Source organism: Homalodisca vitripennis, chromosome 6 (assembly GCF_021130785.1).
Source record: "Homalodisca vitripennis isolate AUS2020 chromosome 6, UT_GWSS_2.1, whole genome shotgun sequence".
NCBI lineage: Eukaryota > Metazoa > Arthropoda > Insecta > Hemiptera > Cicadellidae > Homalodisca > Homalodisca vitripennis.
The window spans coordinates 87,108,965-87,128,497 of record NC_060212.1 but is presented as its reverse complement, the minus strand read 5'-3'; the positions used below and the strand labels follow the sequence as shown (position 1 = coordinate 87,128,497).

Genomic DNA, 19,533 nt, shown 5'->3' with positions numbered 1-19,533 from the left:
CCGGATGGACTTTGTGTAAGTTTTCACTGTGTATTCTGGGAAGGGAGGTGAACTTGGAGGAAAAGGTCATGCTAGCAAAGTAGTCAAGTATTTGATGAGGGGAATGCTTGGGGTGGGCCATTCATTGTATATGGATAATTATTATATCAGTTACCCCCTTGCAACCGAGTTACTGAGTGAGAAAACCTACTGCACCGGCACAATGCGCTCAGACCGAAAGCATGTTCCGCTAGATCTCAAGACAGCTCGTCTTGCCAGAGGAGAAAAGGCAGAACGGTACGCCAATGGTGTTTTGATAGCAAAATGGTGCGACAAGCGTCAGGTGTTGTACCTATCCACAGAGTTTGAGAATGATTGGGCAATCTCAATGAATAGGTATAACCAACCTCGCCAAAAGCCTCTGCCCATAATACAGTACAACGCCCATATGAAGGGTGTGGACCGAAATGATCAGCTTATGAGCTATTATGCCTTCGAACACAAATCAATTCGCTGGTACAAAAAGATCTTCGTCCATTTCCTTCAGACGTTGTTGGTGAACTCCTTCAAACTTTATTTACAAACCAACCCAAGGAAAAGATCGCTGTACCACTTTAGATTGTCCATCATCAACATGCTTTTGCCTGCAGCAAACGCAATCACACCTCCACTCCGGCCTAGACAACAAACAACTGTCAGACACGTATTGTCAAAAATGGACACACCTGACAACACAGGAGAAAGGATGAAGAGAAAACGATGCAGAGAATGCTCAAAGACAAAGAAAAGAACCATGACCCTTTTCTTTTGTGCCCAGTGCCCTGGCGAACCTGGCCTATGTGCACTGAGATGCTTCGACAAGTATCATGAGTAGGAAAGAAAATGAGGCAGGAAAAAAGTGGAAATATTGTAAATATTGTATATAATTGTGTGTATGACGGTTACAAATGAATGAATACTGTAAACAATTTGAACAGTGAAAAGTGTTGTGCGTGGAAAGTGACGGACGCGACTGACACCGTCGGGTGTCCAATGGCATCTGACCTGCCGAGTGCGGCCGGCACCTTCCGGTGCCGCTACTATATTGTTGCTGTATATATGTATATATGGACATATACACATCATTGATGGTGCATATGAAGTCTCCACATAATAATGGTAAGTAAAACCTAAAAAAAATATTTTCAGCATGGGCTTGTATTTTACGTATTTTCTGGCAGCAGTGAATGTGTTTAAATTAAAAATTATTGGAGGATTATACATTCCTTTAACTGCATTACTAAAATGTGTTTGGTATACAAGGTTTGGTGTTCAAAATGTACAGGAATTTAAAGTTTCACAAGTTTGGAGAGTTTGGTTGTCAAGATTTTTTTTATTATGTTTTTACTCATGGTCTCAACGTATAATAAAATTTCTAGCTGTGTTTACTTGCTGTTTACTTCTTCAGTGGCAGTTGCTAATGTTGGACGTGTTTTATGAACTAAGCAATTTTTGTTTGTTAAAAAAATGGAACAAAGAATTTATATCAAATTTGTGTGAGAAATTAAATAAAGTGTAACAAAGTCTGGAAAATGTTAACAAAGGCCTATGGTGAGTTCATCATGAGTAAAACAAAGGTTTAAAAGTGGTATAAACATTTCAAAAATTTTCCGTGAAGATATTGAAGATGATGAATGCTCCGGACGCCCCAGCAAATCAATTATGAATATTTAGAAATAATACTTACCAAATCAATTATGAATATTTAGAAACAATACTTACTATCCCTAAAGCAGAGTTGTAGCAAATTTATATTATTATGTACCTGCATTTTAATTTTCTTATTAAAATGTTACAGCAAAAATCTTATTTTTGATACTTTGGTAAGCTAGTGTTCTCAGAACGAAATTTGGTGAAAATTGGGTTATATTTGTTACCACTGATTTTATCTCATGTACCAAACTTTTTTGTTCATAAACTGATCTTGTATTGTATTGGTACCAAATCTTAAAAGACAAATTTTGACAGATAAAAAGTATTTTAAATAGAAATATGATAGCTAAGGAAAAAGGAAAGCACATGGAACATAGTGACCAGTAGTCACATCACTAACTTGGTCGATGTACCGTTGCTTTTGGTGGTCCAAGGAGGGATGGAGCCTCACTGACATCAGTGGACTCTGGAGAGCAGCGAAGTGTCGAACCATCACCAGGCCAAATCCATCATCAGGATGGATCTGCTCGTATGTGACAAATGTTGCGTTTTCAAACTCACTTGCAAGCTTGATCAGTCTTGTTGACCTTTATTGGATAAAACGGGCACTGGTTACTATTCAATACAATGTGAACCAAATAATTTAAAGGATATCAGTACTACATTTCAATTTCAGCTTTAACCGCCACATTTATGAATTCACAGTGAGCGCCCTCATTAGTTACATACTAAAATCCTCCAGCACTAAGTATTTTTTTCCCAATTATAAGAGTTTTTGACATAACACGTTATTTAAAGTTTAATAAAAAGAGTCAATTAACAATGTTTTAAAAACATCTTAAATAATGTCAATTTGTCAAATAATTATAATATAATACTACTATCACACATCTATCTACAAACAAACATTGGAAAACATATTCATATTCCATGTCAAATTATAGTCTTTCTTTATTCAGATCTTTTTTTTCTGTAGCGGGAATACGCCTACAGTGTGGGACTCGCTCGGCCAACACATGGAATACCCACTAAAGCTCCTTCGGGCTGTGGGATCCAGGCCGGGAACCTTTTTTAGGATTACTTCACGCCTGGGCATGTGTCTTGTGCCCTTACAGAGCAGTACTACTTTTTCAGGAGCATAAGGGTTAGTAAAGCAACCGTCTTCTCGTTTCACGTGGGCGAACGCAGAAATGGCATTCCACGTGTTCTCGCTTCACAGCATTATTCCCACTACGGTTTCTGCAGAGACATCACCAATAGTGGAGACTAGCGTTCTTTTGTGCTCAGTGAAACGCCCACACTCAAAGAACAAATGATGAGCATTATAGTCCCCCGGGCAGTATACACAGTATACAAGGGGACCCGATCTTCCCCATCCAGTAAAGGTACTTCCTAAAGTAGCCATGCCCCATCAGGAACTGGGAGAAGCATATATTCAGATCTTAATGGCATTAGTTAACATAGTCACCCTCTCTAAACATCAACTTAATTGAATGAATAGTTCTAAAAATTCTATCCCAAAAATCAATAGTTGGTGAAGAAGAAACTCAAAAAGAACTCTGTGCACTGTTTCAACATCACAGTTTTTGTTGGATGTCTTCAGACAGATACAACTCCAGATTCCAGAAGTAAAGTCTTTGACAGAGTCAAATTGCAGATGTTACACTATGCAAAAGGTGAACTGAAGCTAAACTCAATATTCACATAAAGGAGATGTGTCAGTTATCTTCAAATAAATCTACTGTGAGCTTTAGATGTTTTGGGGCTATTCTTTGCCTTCTGGTTGCTTATAGTAACAAAGATGGAGCATTATTCATATGGAAGATAGTAATATTATAGCTGTTTTAGAATTAGATTTGAACACTGATATAGTTCTAGATTATGATAAAGATCTCAAGTTCACTATTGATTACATTGAAAGTGATTTATCTATCGTTTATTTCATTCAAGATATTGAACAAAATCTTTTACTGAATTGTTTAGTGTTGTATGTTATTGGACTGTTTTTATCTATACCAAACCAAGAAAACTTTTTTTACATAAAGTTGAGTGAACTGTATTGCAAATTTAAGTAAATATTTCAATAATTAAATAATATTATAAAAATGTATTGAAATCGAGATTTATTGGTTATAATGATAGTTTTATATGGATAAAATAACAAATATATATGTGTAAGAGAAAACCTTTTTACATTTAGCAATACTAGGAATTAAGTGTTATATATCACTTTAAAGAGGAAAGTATAAGGCTTCAAATAGATATAACATTTTGAAGCCAATATTTATTAGTTCTGTTGAAAAAGTCAAAAAATCTTTAAATTGTCCAGACCATGCTATTATATATTTCAATATATGGTCAGAATCCAATATCAACAGCAACCAATTACTCTATAATATTAATTTTCAGATATGAGGAAGGAAGTACTGGCGTTCAATGGGAACTTCATTATGTATTCTTATGAATAAGGATACAAACCAAAATAATAAAAAAATGTCATAATTTTATGTGAAGTTATTATAATAATGTTATTTAGACTGTAAAAATCTTTTCAAGCCATTTTCTGTAGGGGAAGAAGCTCCTCAGTCATTTAAGGTTAGAGGCACCTGGCTAGGTTACTGCTTCTCAGCTGTACAAAGTAGAAACATTAGCACTAACAGAAACAACATTTTACAAACCTGTTTACTCTCTTCTAATTCATTTCATATACAGATGCATAGAGCTTTGTTTTCCAGGATTTAATCATATACTGGAACTAAACTAAATTAAAATAAAATTATAAAAAAACCTTGTTTATAGTATTATTTAAAATATTATGTTCTGGAATGTCAATTCTATTTACTAGCAAATATATGTACTCATAAGAGGCCTAAGATTAAATGAAATTAATACCACTTGTATTCACCTTTCTTCTTCCAAATACGTTATTGCACATTCTGATAAAAATAGCGTAGGTAAATTCCAATCCAAATCATGTTTATACAGTAGCTTTCTCACAGCCTCAGTATCTCTTAAATCCGTAGCGAGTAGTCTATACTGCTTACTGACCAAACCATCATCAGATTCTGAAAAGATTTGAACATATATCTGGGGCAAGATATCTATTTTACAAACTATTGTTAATTAGATACTCAAACTGTATGGTGAAGTTCTAAATTGGTTGTATCCAGCTAATACTATGAAAATTGTACAAGGTTCATAAATACAGTTGACAAAATGTATTTCACTTTGCTATCATTAACATGTTGGGATTATTTTGGAAAAATAATGTTCTTTCACAAATACAGAAAACTAATATTACATGGAGAGACATTTTAAAGAAACAACATAAACAATGTAAAGATAATAGATAAAGTTACTTGTTATTTTTTATGATCATCATATAAATAAATAATGATAAACACAGCAAACTGAAAACACTAACTGTATAATTCACCTCATATTTATGACTAGAAACTAAAATTTTTAATTTACGGCAGGCTCAACCTCTGCAACAGAACCAAAAGCATAGACAAATACTTGTATAATGACACAACATCAATAAATTAAACTATATCCTACGGAGTGAAAAACTAATGCTGTATACAACAGCAAAAGTTAAATTATGACCAAAAGATATCTTACCAACAAACTCCTCAACATGATCGCTTAGCACTTTGGACTGTTGAATACACAGAATCTTTTTTTTTACTACTCGAGGAAGATCCAATTCAAAATAGACAATATTGATGTTTGGATTTTTCTTTCTAAGTTTGAAATATAACGTGTCAAAACCAGCACCTAAGGATACAATCTGAAAAAAGTAAAAAACATATATTATTTATGCTATTCATTTTTATTATAAGAAAATTCTTTAAGTGCAAAAGTCAATGTAGCATGATTATTACATGTAAGACGGCAACTTTGTTATGTCTTGTGCATTGTTATTCAAACAAAATTATATCGTCACGACTTTTAGTTAACCCAAAACTAAGCGAGCTGTGGGTTCCAGTCGCAGCTCAGTTTTGTAGCCAACAGCTTTATAATGACACCTGAACCAATGGGGGAGTACACAGGTTGATCCTGAGAACATAATTCTAAGCAGTCACTAATTCTAGTAGCTGCCACTGTTCTCGAAATAACATAAGAGTAATAAAGTACTCTTATAAGAAAATATTCATAACAAAATCTATACATAAAGGAAACAATTAACATAAAACCTCAACATGTTACATTTAAAGAAATCCAAAAAGAACATGAGCTTCACAATCATTGTGAGAGTTTATTGCAGTCCCCATTTTGAACTCTTAATTTGGAGCATAAACATTCACTACACCACTATCAGTAATTTACTGAACAGTGCCAACATGACTATGTATTTATCCCTCCCTCACATCCAACAACCACAGCTCTAACTATATTGTGGAATTTTTTCATCCTCAATTTTTATCTTTATCACACCTTGCAATAATAAAGAATTTGTTTATTCAGTTTCAATATTTAGTTAACAATTTAGGATTTAAAAAATTGTTTTAAGTGACAAATATCAATGTTTCATTTTAAGACATGACAATATATGAATTCTGATTTCTGACACAATAAGTCAGAAAAGAAATTACTTTCTGAACAACCCTTGTACCATTGTTGTACCTTGTACTCAACCAACGTTGTACACTCGGCCACATTTTAATTTCAATCTTTGAATTGTTCATTACTTCAACACTAAAGCATAATGACCAAAGATAATGTATACAAGGACATTTTCTTGGAATCATTAGCTGGAATCAGCCATCCGAACCACTAAATATTGAAGAGGGTGAGTACAAGAGACACCTGTCTAATAGCATACATAAAGTTGTTCTCATTTAACGGATATATTTACTATAAACTGAACATATACAGTATGTTGATATAAACATATGTGTACAATAGTGGATTTTAATATTAGGTACCTGTTTTAGACTTGTACACTGAGACACAAATTTGTCCACTAAAGCATTGACGATTGCTGCTCGCACTGAATATCCCAGATGTATCAAAGGAGCTCGGCGTGGACATTTTTGCACAAAATGACATAGAAACTCATCATTAAAATATCCTGTTGACACTGCTGAAAGCTTTGACAAGCAACTAGAATCATTTGTTCCTTCAATCTGTAACAAATAAAATATAAATAGTCTAACCCAGCTTTATAAATTGAAAAATTTTTATTTATTATAAATCTTTTTTTGTGACAATATAAATGTTAAAAATTACTCAAATACAGTGTAACGCTTACTTGTTGAGCAAAAAAGTATGTAAATTTGAGTTAAATAAAACACATATTATATATATTCTTAAGAGCTATTAAAGAGTAAATTCACTAAAAGTAAGAGTTAAAACGTATTACATTATATACATTATATTTATATTACATTAAATATATTTTATGTACTTTATATATATATATATATATATATATATATATATATATATATATATATACATACATACATACGTAAACAACATTAAACACAAACTAAAAATTTTTTAATTATAATATTCACAGGAAAAGTTTTATTTGTATTTCATTTATCTCTACATACTATGGAGACATGGTGTATGAAAGGAGTATTTCTTTATCAAACACTCAGACACTAATTACTCCACAGTACAAACACTCAGACACTTAGGATTGTCCACAGTAGTTTGTTAACAAACCACGCGTAAACTGTTTGAAAAGAAACAGTCATCTAGCGATTTGTGGTGCAATGTTAGGAAACTTGGTTTGGGCAAAGACCGTGCTTCTCCTCCGATCCAATTACCCTTAAATGATCTTAATGACTATTTTGTTTCATGTTGTCAGACTGTCAATACAAACCAAGTTACGGATTATGCTAAAGAACTTCTAAATATGCCTATCAATCGGCACGAATATGAAAAATTTACTTTCAAACCTGTAATACAATCAGACATTTTGAAAGCCATTCGCCGTATTGGCAGTAATGCTGAAGGGTCTGACGGCATAAAAATTCAATTAATAAAAAACATTCTTTTTGCAACCCTCCCAATAATCACATACATTTTCAACATGTCACTGAGACAGGGTATTTTCCCTTCACTTTGGAAGTCTGCAATTGTCCGCCAATTGAACAAGACCTCAGTTCCAACATCTTGCCAAGACTTCAGACCAATTAGTATTCTGCCTGCTCTATCCAAAGGCCTTGAAAAAATTGTGCACTGCCAGATTACTGATTATTTAACACGAAATAACGTTCTAAATCATTTACAATCCGGATTTCGAACAGGACATAGTACTGAAACTGCTTTACTGAAAGTCACTGACGATATACAATTTGCAATGGACCAAAAACTAAGCACAATACTCACACTCTTTGATTTCTCAAAGGCTTTTGATTGTGTAAACTACAGACTACTATTGGCTAAATTGAGAATAATTGGTTTTTCAGAAAATGTCCTGCAATTGGCTGAGGTCTTATCTGTCTGGCAGAAGGCAGTGTGTACAAGTAGGTGACATAACATCCGACTAGCTGAGTGTTGAGTGTGGTGTTCCTCAGGGTTCCATACTTGGTCCTCTCTTGTTTGTGTTGTACGTTAATGACTTGAGCACGGTACTGGTACACTGCAAGTCCCACATGTATGCTGATCCAGATATATCTCCATGTTAACATACACCAAATCGATGATGGCATTACCATGATCAACTCTGACATAAAAAATGTACTGGACTGAACTAGTAAACACGGCCTTAAACTAAACCACGACAAAACTAAACCAATTGTGATATCTCATTACCGCTCTCGATCTTTGATCGATTTTACATCTATACGTAACGTTACTGTGAATGGAACTGTACTACCTTATTACGATAAAGTTAGAAACTTAGGGCTGACAATAAACTGTACTCTTAGCTGGACTGATGCAGTGACAGAGACCTGTAAGAAAGTTTTTGCATCAATGCATTCACTGAAAAAACTGCAGAGGTTTTTGCCACTTCACATAAAACTGTTGTTGGTTAAAGTACTCATACTGCCTCATTTTTCTTACTGTAACAGTGTGATGAACAACATAACTGTGGCTTTGGGTGAAAAACTCCAGAGAACCCAAAATTATTATATGAGATATGTATTTGATCTCAGGAGAGATGAGCATATAAGACCCTATTATATTAATTCAAAGATTTTGAAGTTGAATGAACTCAGATCAATAAAAATCTTAACATTGGTCCATTCAATTTTAAATTTTGGCTTTCCAAATTATTGCTTAAACGATTTCCAATTTGTCTCTCAAAGTGGTGTGGATAGAACTCGTTCTGGTTCGTCTGTGCTCCGCATGCCGTTGCACAGAACTGCTGTATATGACAAGTCTTTTGTAGTAACGGCATGTCGTCTGTGGAATTCCCTTCCTCGTAGTATAACATCCTTGGAGAGTCGTCCTCGGTTCGTGGCGTCGCTGAGAGAGCACTATCTGGGGCGGATGTATAATTATTGTATAATTAACTAGTGACCACGTATATTTTATTAATTACTTACAACATGCCACCAGTAACTAGAGGTAGTGGTATGCTTAATTGCACGGATGGTTTGTACCATTTAAATGATGAAGTAATTGAACTGGCTTCTAATTTCTGCTCTGAACTTAAAAAAAGTAGGGAGCAATTTTGGTAATGACATTGTTGAAAAGCTTGTACCTCACATATCTGCCATTATGGCCAAACTAGACTCTACAGAAAAGCTCTGTAGGGATCTAAAAATTGAAAATGAAGGTCTTTGTTATTAATTACAAACTGTAGAGACTAGATAAAGTTTCTGTTGAAAACCATATCTAGGTGATTAGTGTTTAGACGCCACGGAGAGCAGCCAGGCTGATAACAACTTGTACTGTTCTTTCTGGACTCAAGATAACAATCATGTTTTGTATTGTTGTCCACTGACCACATTACTTGTAGAAGTGGTCAGTTAATTCCAAGTCAGTCTTATGTTTTGTACAATGTACTATTATGATGGAATAAATTCATTTATCATTTATCAGTTTACAGATCTCAACTCTAGTTATAGGAATAAATGTAACGAGTGTGATGCTATAGAAGATGACTGTGATCTTGAAATAAAAAGTCTCCAAAATAAAACTAAGTCTTTGTAAGCAAGAAAATGTTATTTTACGAGGACCAAGTGAATAGTGTAGAAAACTGGCTGTATTTGTGGTACTAAGTCAAAGGAGTGTTCTGGGTCTGTAGTCACTCACAACACAAACACTGTAATTTCGGAACTGGAGGTCAAGATTTCTGACATGGAGGCAGAACGTGGCAGATTTCTGACCACCGTACAGGTGTTGGAAGCTAACATTAAATATTTAAATAGTGAAATTGTAAGACTGGAGGGGGAGGTGCTGTCGGGGGCGTGGTATGTTGGTTCTCCCGATTCTTATGGCTGAAACTGTCTGAGTCTATGGATGGGGGGGAGATGGATGGATGCCTTACTGCCCGTCCCCTCTGTTTCTGGTCAAACCTCAACAGGTTCTGCTTGTTTAGAGCTTTCAAGTGGCGACAGCCTGAATTTTAAGAATGTTTTATTGATTGGAGATTCAATCATACGACATGCAGGTAAAAAGTACTCAACAAAAAGGGGGTCATGTCGAGTGTTGTCCTGGGGCTAAAATTAATTATATCAAGCAGAACTTGTTGAAGCTAGTTAACAGGCAGTTCTCTGTTATTTATTTACATGTAGGCACAAACAATCTTATACGAGGCTACAAGGGGGGGGCCTGGCTACAATGGCGGGCCATGGTAAACGTCAAGCACTTCACAGCATGGCGGATTTGCTGTACACTGTAAGGACTCAGTTTCCAAATTCCAAAGTTTTTGTAAAACAGTGTACTGACTAGAACTGACATTTCATACAAGGCCCTTTTTCACTTTAATGAACAAATTGAGCTGATGTTGTGGTAACTTTTGGAGTCACTTATGTGGAGGCTAACTGCTCTGTAGGGAGGCGTGACCTGGCCCGAGACGGACGACACCTCAATAGGAGAGGTATAACTCATCTAGCTACGCTTTTTGAGTCTGTTTTCATTGCGGCATTGCAGCGGTCTGAGGGTTTGAAAAGGTGTTGACCCCTTGCACAGATTTTTTTATGAGTGGTCCCCCCGGGGACTCTGCAGTGGCAGATCTTGGACACCTGGATAGCCCACCTGATACTGTAAAGATTCTTCATCAAAATGTTCAGGGTATAAATAACAAGATTGATATTTTTCAACTTTTTATTGACGCCGAAAATGTAGATATAATTTGTTTATCTGAACACCACCTGAGAGATTTTGAGTTTGAGGTTTTGTCACTGCATGGTTACACTGGTGTTACAGCTTTCTGTAGGAAAATTTATCAAAAGGGAGGTGTTTGCATTTTTAGTAAACCTTCAATAAAACACAATGTTTTAGATGTCTCCCGATTTTTGTCAGGAGGGTAGGTGTGAGCTTGCGGCAGCGATTTTTTCAATTCAGACAGTTTCCTCTTCTTGTTGTTACCGCTTATAAGCCGAAACCTTTTTCAGCGTCAGTGCAAGAACATGAGATGTTTTATGAATGTTTATCCGATTGCCTCCAAAAAATTATAAATCCAGAAGTTAGAACTGTTGTTGTGGGTGATTTCAATGTTAATCTCTCTGTTGCTGACATGAAAGTAGTAGTCTTCTATCCATGATGGCATCTCACGATTTAAGCAATAAAGTAAAATTCATTTACGAGGGAATTTAAAAACTCCCGGTCCCCTAATTGATCACGTATATACTGATCTTTCTGAAGACATTTTCAGTTGCTCTGTCGTGATAAATGCACTGTCCGATCACCATGCACAAATCTCACATGTCAGGTATTTATCTAGTCCTGATTGGCCCTAAGTTTATGCTTAAGCGATCATTTGTAGAAGATAATGTTCGTATTTTTAGACATCTTCTGGGTGGGGAAACATGGCATGATGTTTACGCAGCTTGAACAATGGATGATAAGATGAGCTTGTTTATGTCCTCTATAGAGTTTTATTTCATTCAGGCTTTTCCTGAGAAAAGGGTTCGGATTCGTGGGCGTTCTCCAAATGCCAAAGTGTCTTTAACCCAGGAGCAAATTGAGCTACGTGATTTGGTTGCGCAATTGGTATTATAAAACTAAAGACCTGAGTTCTTCTGATGAGAGAAGAAAACAATACCTTTCTTTGAAGAGGCAATATAGGGCTAGTGTGAGGGAAGCTAAGTCATCTAAAGTTAAACATTTACTGCAGACTTCCTCAAATAAAGTTAAGACTGTGTGGGGACATAGTGAACGAGCATAGAGGTAAGGCAAGAGTTTTGGCAGATATCCCTCGAACCATCAAGGATAGTAAAGGAGTCATTATTAGGGATCCGAAGGACGTTTCTAACTTGTTCAATGATTTCTTCATTAATGTGTCGAATGCAAGTTCATCTTCCATATCGTTGTCTCTTCTTCAACAACAATCATGTGCAGGGGTGGTTCTTCATTTTTCTTTTCACCTGTTTCTGAAGTGGAAGTATCTGACATCATCAGATCTTTAAAAGCAAAGGCTTCTTCTGGCTTCGACAATATATCATCGAAGCTTCTTAAATCATGTAGGGAGTATTTTGTTAGGCCACTTGCTCATTTGATAAATTTTTCGTTTGAAAATGGCCTGTTTCCTGACATTTTAAAGTTGTCTATAGTGAAGCCGTTACATAAAAGGGGGACCTGGTTGAGGAACTTGATAATTTCAGGCCTATTTCGATTGGATTCGACATTTTCTAAGGTGTTTGAGAAGGCAGTTTTGATAAGGTTAACGGCTTTCCTGGAGAGTAATAAAGTTATGTTTGACAAACAGTTTGGCTTTGTCAAGGGAGGCTCAACTGTGAAGGCAATGTTTGCTCTCTTGGATAAAGTTGTTAAAGCTCTTGATGAAGGACAGTTTTCTACTGGTATCTTTTTTGATTTGAGAAAAAAGCATTTGACATGGTTTCGCATTGAACTTCTTTTGCAAAAGCTTGACAGAGTGGGTGTGCGTGGCTTGGCAAATCAATGGCTGTCATCTTTCTTGAGTCAGCGTAGACAAGTTGTGGAAATTCCATACGTTGACGTAAATACTAGGAAAAGATGCTTTTTCTGACGAGCAGATTGTCAAGACGGGTGTGCCACAGGGCTCCATACTTGGACCCTTCCTCTTTATTTTGTATGTGAATGACCTCAGCAGTTGTGTTTCGAGGGGCTTGTTGTGTTTGTTTGCTGACGACACATCACTTGTAATTGATGAGTCTTGTCGTTTCAATATGGAGATAAATAACGTTTGTTCAGTGTAATTCAATAGTCCAGTGGGTTTCAGAGTAATGGTTTGGCCGTGAATACTGATAAAACTACATTGCTAGATTTTTCAATTTCATCAAGACGCAATGACTCTTTGAGTGTTTGGGTTGGCGATACAGAGGTTTGTTCTGAGCAAATGGTCAAGTTTTTAGGCCTAATTGTCGATAGGAATCTTAGCTTCTCCTTTCATGTAAATCATGTCGCACGTAAAAGTCTGTGCTGGTATTTTTGTTCTTCGTTAGACTTTCATCTTTCACGGGCACCGATGTGCTTCTAACTTCATATTTTGCATTAGTTTATCCTACCTTTCTTACGCTGTTGAAATTTGGGGTTTTGAAAATTGCAGAACAAACCATGTCTTTCTTTTGCAGAAGAAAGCGGTGAGAGCTATTGCTGGCATCCGTCAATCAGAATCCTGCAAATCACACTTTAAGAACTTCAATCTGCTTACTTTTCCAAGTATATATATTTACCACACATTGGTCTTTTTTAAGCAAAACCAGGGCATTTTCGAGTCACTAATTCCGCAGTCCGGACACTGTCTCAGGAATAGCAACAAATTAAATATTCCCCCCCATGCAACCTCTTTTTTCAAACATCACTGTTTTTATAATGCCGTAATTTTTTATAATTCTCTTCCTGTGGACCTAAAGAATGTAAATGATATAATGGTCTTTAAGAGAACACTGAAAGGCTTTTTTAATAGAAAAATGTTTCTACACCCTCAGTGAATTTATTGGAAATAAATAGTCTGTATGATGTAAAATTAATTAGTTTTAATAATTGATTAATTATAATATATAAATATTAATAATTGATTAATAATAATTTTATAGATACAAACTGTACATGTGTTTTTTTTTTAATATTTATGACGCAATCCAATGCATGTTACATGTCTGATGGAAATAAAGGGATATTTGATTTGATTTGATGGTTGGGGCGGGGTCGGCATAGGTCTCTTCGCTGCGGTTGCACTGGCATTCGAGTAGAGAGTGTAAGATGTGTGAGTGTGTGAGTTGTGTCTCTTATATTCATTATATACAAGTACATGTTATTATTTTGCGTGTGAGTATGTGATTATAAATATGTTTATATACCTTTTTATCGTTATACGTACATTTTTTATTTTATATTCTTAAATAAAGTTGTACTTTTTGTTCATATTGAAAATGTTTACAATACAATATTTAGTTTTATTATTATTTAAAAATAAAAATATTTTGTTCTAGTTTGTATATGAGGTTAAATGTAAGAAAGGGCCATGAGGCCCTAATTTCGCCTCAAATAAAGAAATATTTCATTTCATTTCAAGTGATAACACTACAGAGGCCTAACACTAATTCTTAGTGTCATGAAATTAGTGATTGATAATAGTGTATTTTGTTTGACTGCCGGTGCAGGATGGTCGAGTATATTCCTACCACTTTATATTATGCATGTAGTGTACTGTTTTCGAAAGAATAAAGATGTTTTCATTTTATAATATTATCATTTCAGCATTAGGAAATTTGTTTATTATTGCTATTAGTTATTGTGAGGAATGGGCTCTACCACCTTTGTGCTAAGGAGCTTTATTGCAATTACTGCAATAACATTAATAATTATTGCAATTAACGAGACTACCTTTTTTCTTCTCCTCTCCCAGAAGAATGTATCCCAATATAGCCTGTAGCATCTTGGCTGCTTTTTTTGTTCTACTTTCGGCAACCACACAAGAGCTCTGCATACATGACCATTGATTTTATTATGGCTTCGATAGCTGCCATAACTGGGAGATCACAAGAGTGACGGTCCAGCTACCAAAAATTGCTGTTCGTTTAGCGTTACCCAGGGAGCACGTGTAGCAAGCTACGGACGCGAACAACTTCACCCCCCTGGGAATCATTCGATGGACGGAACAAGTTCTTGATATCCGATCCTACGAAAGCAGCGGGTGGCTTGGAAATTCCTCGAAAGGAATGGGTTTTATTGAATCGTTTTCGAACTGGGGTTGGGAGTAGCAATCACTGGAAATTTAAGTGGGGTATTACTGACGACCAGACGTGTGATTGTGGTGCAAACTCTCAGACAATGGAGCACATTGTAAACGACTGCCCTTTGCGATTGTTTTCTGGTGGTCTGGCTGGTCTGAGTGGTTTAGAGGATGGGTCTCTAAACTGGCTCAGTAATTTGGATTTAGCTTTGTGATGGGGGATCTTAATATTATTTTTAATTTATGACTCAAGAACTTTGTTCTTACGTACTTTTTAATAATTGTAATTTTTAATTTATTTATTTATGGATAGCTGCCTTTGTCCCCCATACGATATATATATATATCGTATGGGGGATAAATTTGGCTATAAATAGAGATAAAAATGATACATTACACTAAGAACCTTTTATGAGGGCACCAAGAGCTTATGTTGCTTTGAATACAATATATTCTATGTATGGATTCCGTGTTAGTCTATTGTCTAGAATAACAACCGGAAGAAGATTTTCCGGTCCCCTAAAGTAAATAGGAGGAATAACAAATTTTCTGTGGCATTTTTAGGAAAGGAAGTAAAAACACACGTTGAAAATAAGTTTATGAAATTGGACACATTTTTTAATTGATTGGGTGATAGTATCCCCCATTGCAAGGCCTTTGGGCTATAGTCAACAAGGACTTTTTATGACTTTAAATCATTTATTGCCATTATGCTAGTAAAAGCAGTAGGCTACGTCAAAATACAGAAAATTATGCTTAATTACAGCTGTTTAACATGTCCAAAAACACTTCTAATGTGTAGGGTGCAGTCAGTAAAAGAAAGTTCCTAATTACATTTTTAAAACCTTGTAAGTTTAAATTCTTAATATTTTGAGGTAATTTATTTAATACAAAGTTATATCTGAAGCAGTTTATGACTATTCTATAAATTGCTGAGTCTTACAGAAGGAATGTCCAAGTAATTACAATATCTAGTCTTTTTGTTATAGTAACAATTTCGATCAGTTTTTATGATGTGACTTGTTGAAATCTTGAAGATGGAGCTTGTATTGGCTACTTGTTAACTTATTTACATTCAAACACATAAACCAATATTTAAAACTTTTATTTTTGTGAGGCCTTTCGATAGCAAGACTATCTTCATCAGACACATTACAAACTTTTATGATGTGTCTAACGAAGATAGCCTTGGTATCGAAAGGCCTCAAAAAATTAAAGTTTTAAATATTGGTTTATGTGTTTGAATGTAAATAAGTTAAGATGTGACTTGGCAGACACAACATTACAAAAAATAAAAATAGACTAAGAAGCATTAGGACTAGGAATTTTGGGTAATTCTAAGCAATATATGGTTTCAAATTGTTTTTTTGAGTGCCACAGCATAATGTTCCAAGTCAGCATCAATTGCCGGAAATGCATTGCCTTCTGTTTTCCAAAGCGTGTGGGGAAAAAACTATATTAAAATAAACTATTCCAATACCGATTTGAATTGGTTTGTGTGTTATAAAACAAGGTATTTTTTCCATATAATATTATAATTTTATTTTTATTTACAGCAAAAAGAATATAGGTTATAACAAAAAACTAAAAAATGAAAAAAATAAATTTCAAGTTTGAACTAAAATTTTATTTATACAATATTTTTTTTAATTTTTTTTAGCTAAAATGAAAGCATGAAAAACTGAACAAAAATCATGCATAATATGGTGTGTTACAGTAATATTTAACCAGATACGAATGAAGATATACAAAATACATACAAAAAGCAATTTTTGTTCGTTTGTCCAAAAGTTTAGAAACAATATTATAACTACCAGATTTTTCACTCAATGGAGATTTTGTAAGACGACTGTAAAATACTAATTATATAAAAAGTATATAAAAATATACACATTTATAATATAACCTTACTTTTATAACCTTACTTCACCTAAAATCAATAGTTTGATTGGAACTTGTGTTTTAGTTCATCACCAATCCAACAATAAAATATATGTCACTAAACACGGAAAAAGAAGTTAAATGCATTGTAAGTTTTACTGAACACAATTGCAGAATTTGAACAACAGTTTTCAGCATAAACACACGAAACTAGCACAATGTAAACACACAATGAACGAAACTGTGTAGTTAATGGCAACAAGTAGCAGCTGACCAACTATTGCGTCATCTGTTTTTTTTTCTGATGACAAATAACTGCTTTCCGGTGAACAATAAAAATCAATCACAATTGTCATAGTTCGAAACTTTTCTAAATAAGTTATTTGTCAAAACAAAAATGAATTATATGTATATATGAGAAAAATCGACTGGTTGATGCCGGCATATTTATGAATTACAACATTTTGTACTATATAGACGCTGAAAAAAGTTTTAAACCAACTATCAACCTAACAGTTCTTTTGCAATGAAGGAAAAATTCATGTGCACCACTGCTATTACCCCTAAAAATAACACTGTACGTTAGGTGAGAATGAAAAAAAGCAAAATATGCCATCAACAGAGAATCCAATCTAAGACTAAGCTTAGATAAAAGAAAGTAGACCCTACTGAAATTGGTAACAACCTGATATGTTTGGGATTTCCAACTAAGTTTACCCAAATAAAAGCCCAACACTCTGAAAGAATTTTCTTCAATAATTAATTTTTCTAAAGTAACTATAATATTTTCAGTTTTATTATTAAGTTTTAAAAGTTTGATAAGAACCAGGAAGCTGCTTTTTCGACTGCTAAAACACTTCCATTTGTGATATGTTCAATTGATACCTTCAACAAGCAAAGATTTGTTATCAACATAGAGAATAACATGATGTGAGATATTAAAAGACAGATCATAAACAAATTAGATTTCAAAATACCTAGCTCTACCTCTATTACCATACACAAACAACTTATCTAAAAGTACTTTATGGCAAATCATATAAAAAGCTTTACTAAGGTCTATCATGGTTGAAGCTAAAATAAATAGACAGCATTTTCAACAACATTAATCGTAGATTTACCACATAAGAAACCATATTGAGCATTGCTAATTAAGTTATTATTTACAAAATATAAATACAGCTGTTCTTTCATACACATTTCAATCAATTTAGAGAACACAGGTACAGAAATAGGCCTAAACTGGGATAACAACTCATCAGTCCCACTTTTGTTGCTAATAGACACAATCTTGTTCATTTTAAGGCTACTTGGGTAAATGCCTTGTATAAAAATAAAATTAATCAGGTAAAATAATCAGATTGTTATAAAACTGCATGGTGTATGATTAGAAAATGTAGTACAATTTATGTGATGGATCAAACTTTAAAAAATACATTTTAACATTAATTATGTCAATCATTAAACTAAATGAAAACACTACAGTTTTACAAAAACTGCTAAACTGGGTTAGTAGCAGGGTAGGGTACGATAAGCGGACCCGGTTTTTTTCTATTGAAATTGGCAAATGATATTACTGAATCGTAACCATCGATATAACCAATCGTTACTGATTAATTATTTTGAAAAATTAACTTAATCTATATCAACAGCTGTAAACACTTTCAGATAATACACATAATCGTACTGAAAAACGTATGTGAAATTTGTGGGAAAGAAACAACTGTAACTGTGAGAGGAACAAATATGGTCGTCTTCAGTTTTCCTAATTTTGGTTATAATAATTTGTTTGATCACTGTAAATATTAAATTCATATTTTAATTTAAAACATGTGATTTTTATTGAGGACTATAGATACTTTTATATCGATTGATAGTCTAGGATTTGAGATGCGAATATTAGGTATCGATGATTACATTCTTCGATATAAAAAACCGGGTCCGCTTATCGTACTCTACCCCAGTAGCATATGAGTAGGACCTGGGAAATAATCCTGGGTAGAAAGATTTAATTAATAATTTGAGGGTTAAACAATATTAGTAAGACTAATAAACACTAGAAATTATATTAAATTTACCTGGAGAGTCATTGTATAAACTACAAAACACAAAATTCCAAGTTGTTCCTATTCTCTTTCAAACAAAACTGTCAAAATACGAATTAAAATTGGTATTATCCTTTAAGTTGCATGTTTATATGAAAATCCTGCTCAACTGCAACCAAACTCCATTTATGAACACTAAAAAATTCAAATTCAAAAACAACAATAACATAACCTGACAATTGTTTAATGTTTATGTTCTGAAGTTGTTAGGTTATATCAAAGTTCAACTACCGAATTACTGATCATCTGTAACCTTTTTTTATTTGCGTAAATAAAGGTTTTAGTTTTGTTTCCTATGCCTGTCTCACTACCTCTATTTTATGGGTGCTTCGTAATTTTGTTTTCTAAACTCTTTAAGTACGCTTACTTTACATTAGATAACATACATTTTTAATGACTAAATGTAATTTAGCTTCATTTTTAGTAACACAATGGAAAAAATAAAAGGAGAAATAATAGGAAAGGATTCATTTATTTAACACGTATGGACTTCGGCTGTCAGATTTATCTATCCATTGTACTCAGTTTGTATCCAAATTTATTTATTTGACGATTTTCTTGTTGACATTGTTACCCGTAAGAAAA

At 34.2% G+C, this 19,533-nt stretch overlaps 1 protein-coding gene across 1 annotated transcript in view; it reads right to left on the bottom strand.

Annotated features, from left to right (window-relative positions):
* The window catches only part of LOC124364529 (tRNA wybutosine-synthesizing protein 4-like), a 28,670-nt gene extending 9,480 nt beyond the window's left edge, over nucleotides 1-19,190 (bottom strand). The window contains exons 1-5 of the mRNA XM_046820087.1: nucleotides 18,922-19,190; nucleotides 6,603-6,803; nucleotides 5,296-5,464; nucleotides 4,577-4,736; nucleotides 2,072-2,258 (exon numbers count right to left, since the gene is read on the bottom strand). Of these exons, the coding sequence (XP_046676043.1) occupies nucleotides 2,072-2,258; nucleotides 4,577-4,736; nucleotides 5,296-5,464; nucleotides 6,603-6,803; nucleotides 18,922-18,933 (729 nt within the window). The 5' untranslated portion in view covers nucleotides 18,934-19,190. The remainder of the gene's footprint in view (nucleotides 1-2,071; nucleotides 2,259-4,576; nucleotides 4,737-5,295; nucleotides 5,465-6,602; nucleotides 6,804-18,921) is intronic.
* Between the last annotated feature and the right edge of the window lie 343 nt (nucleotides 19,191-19,533).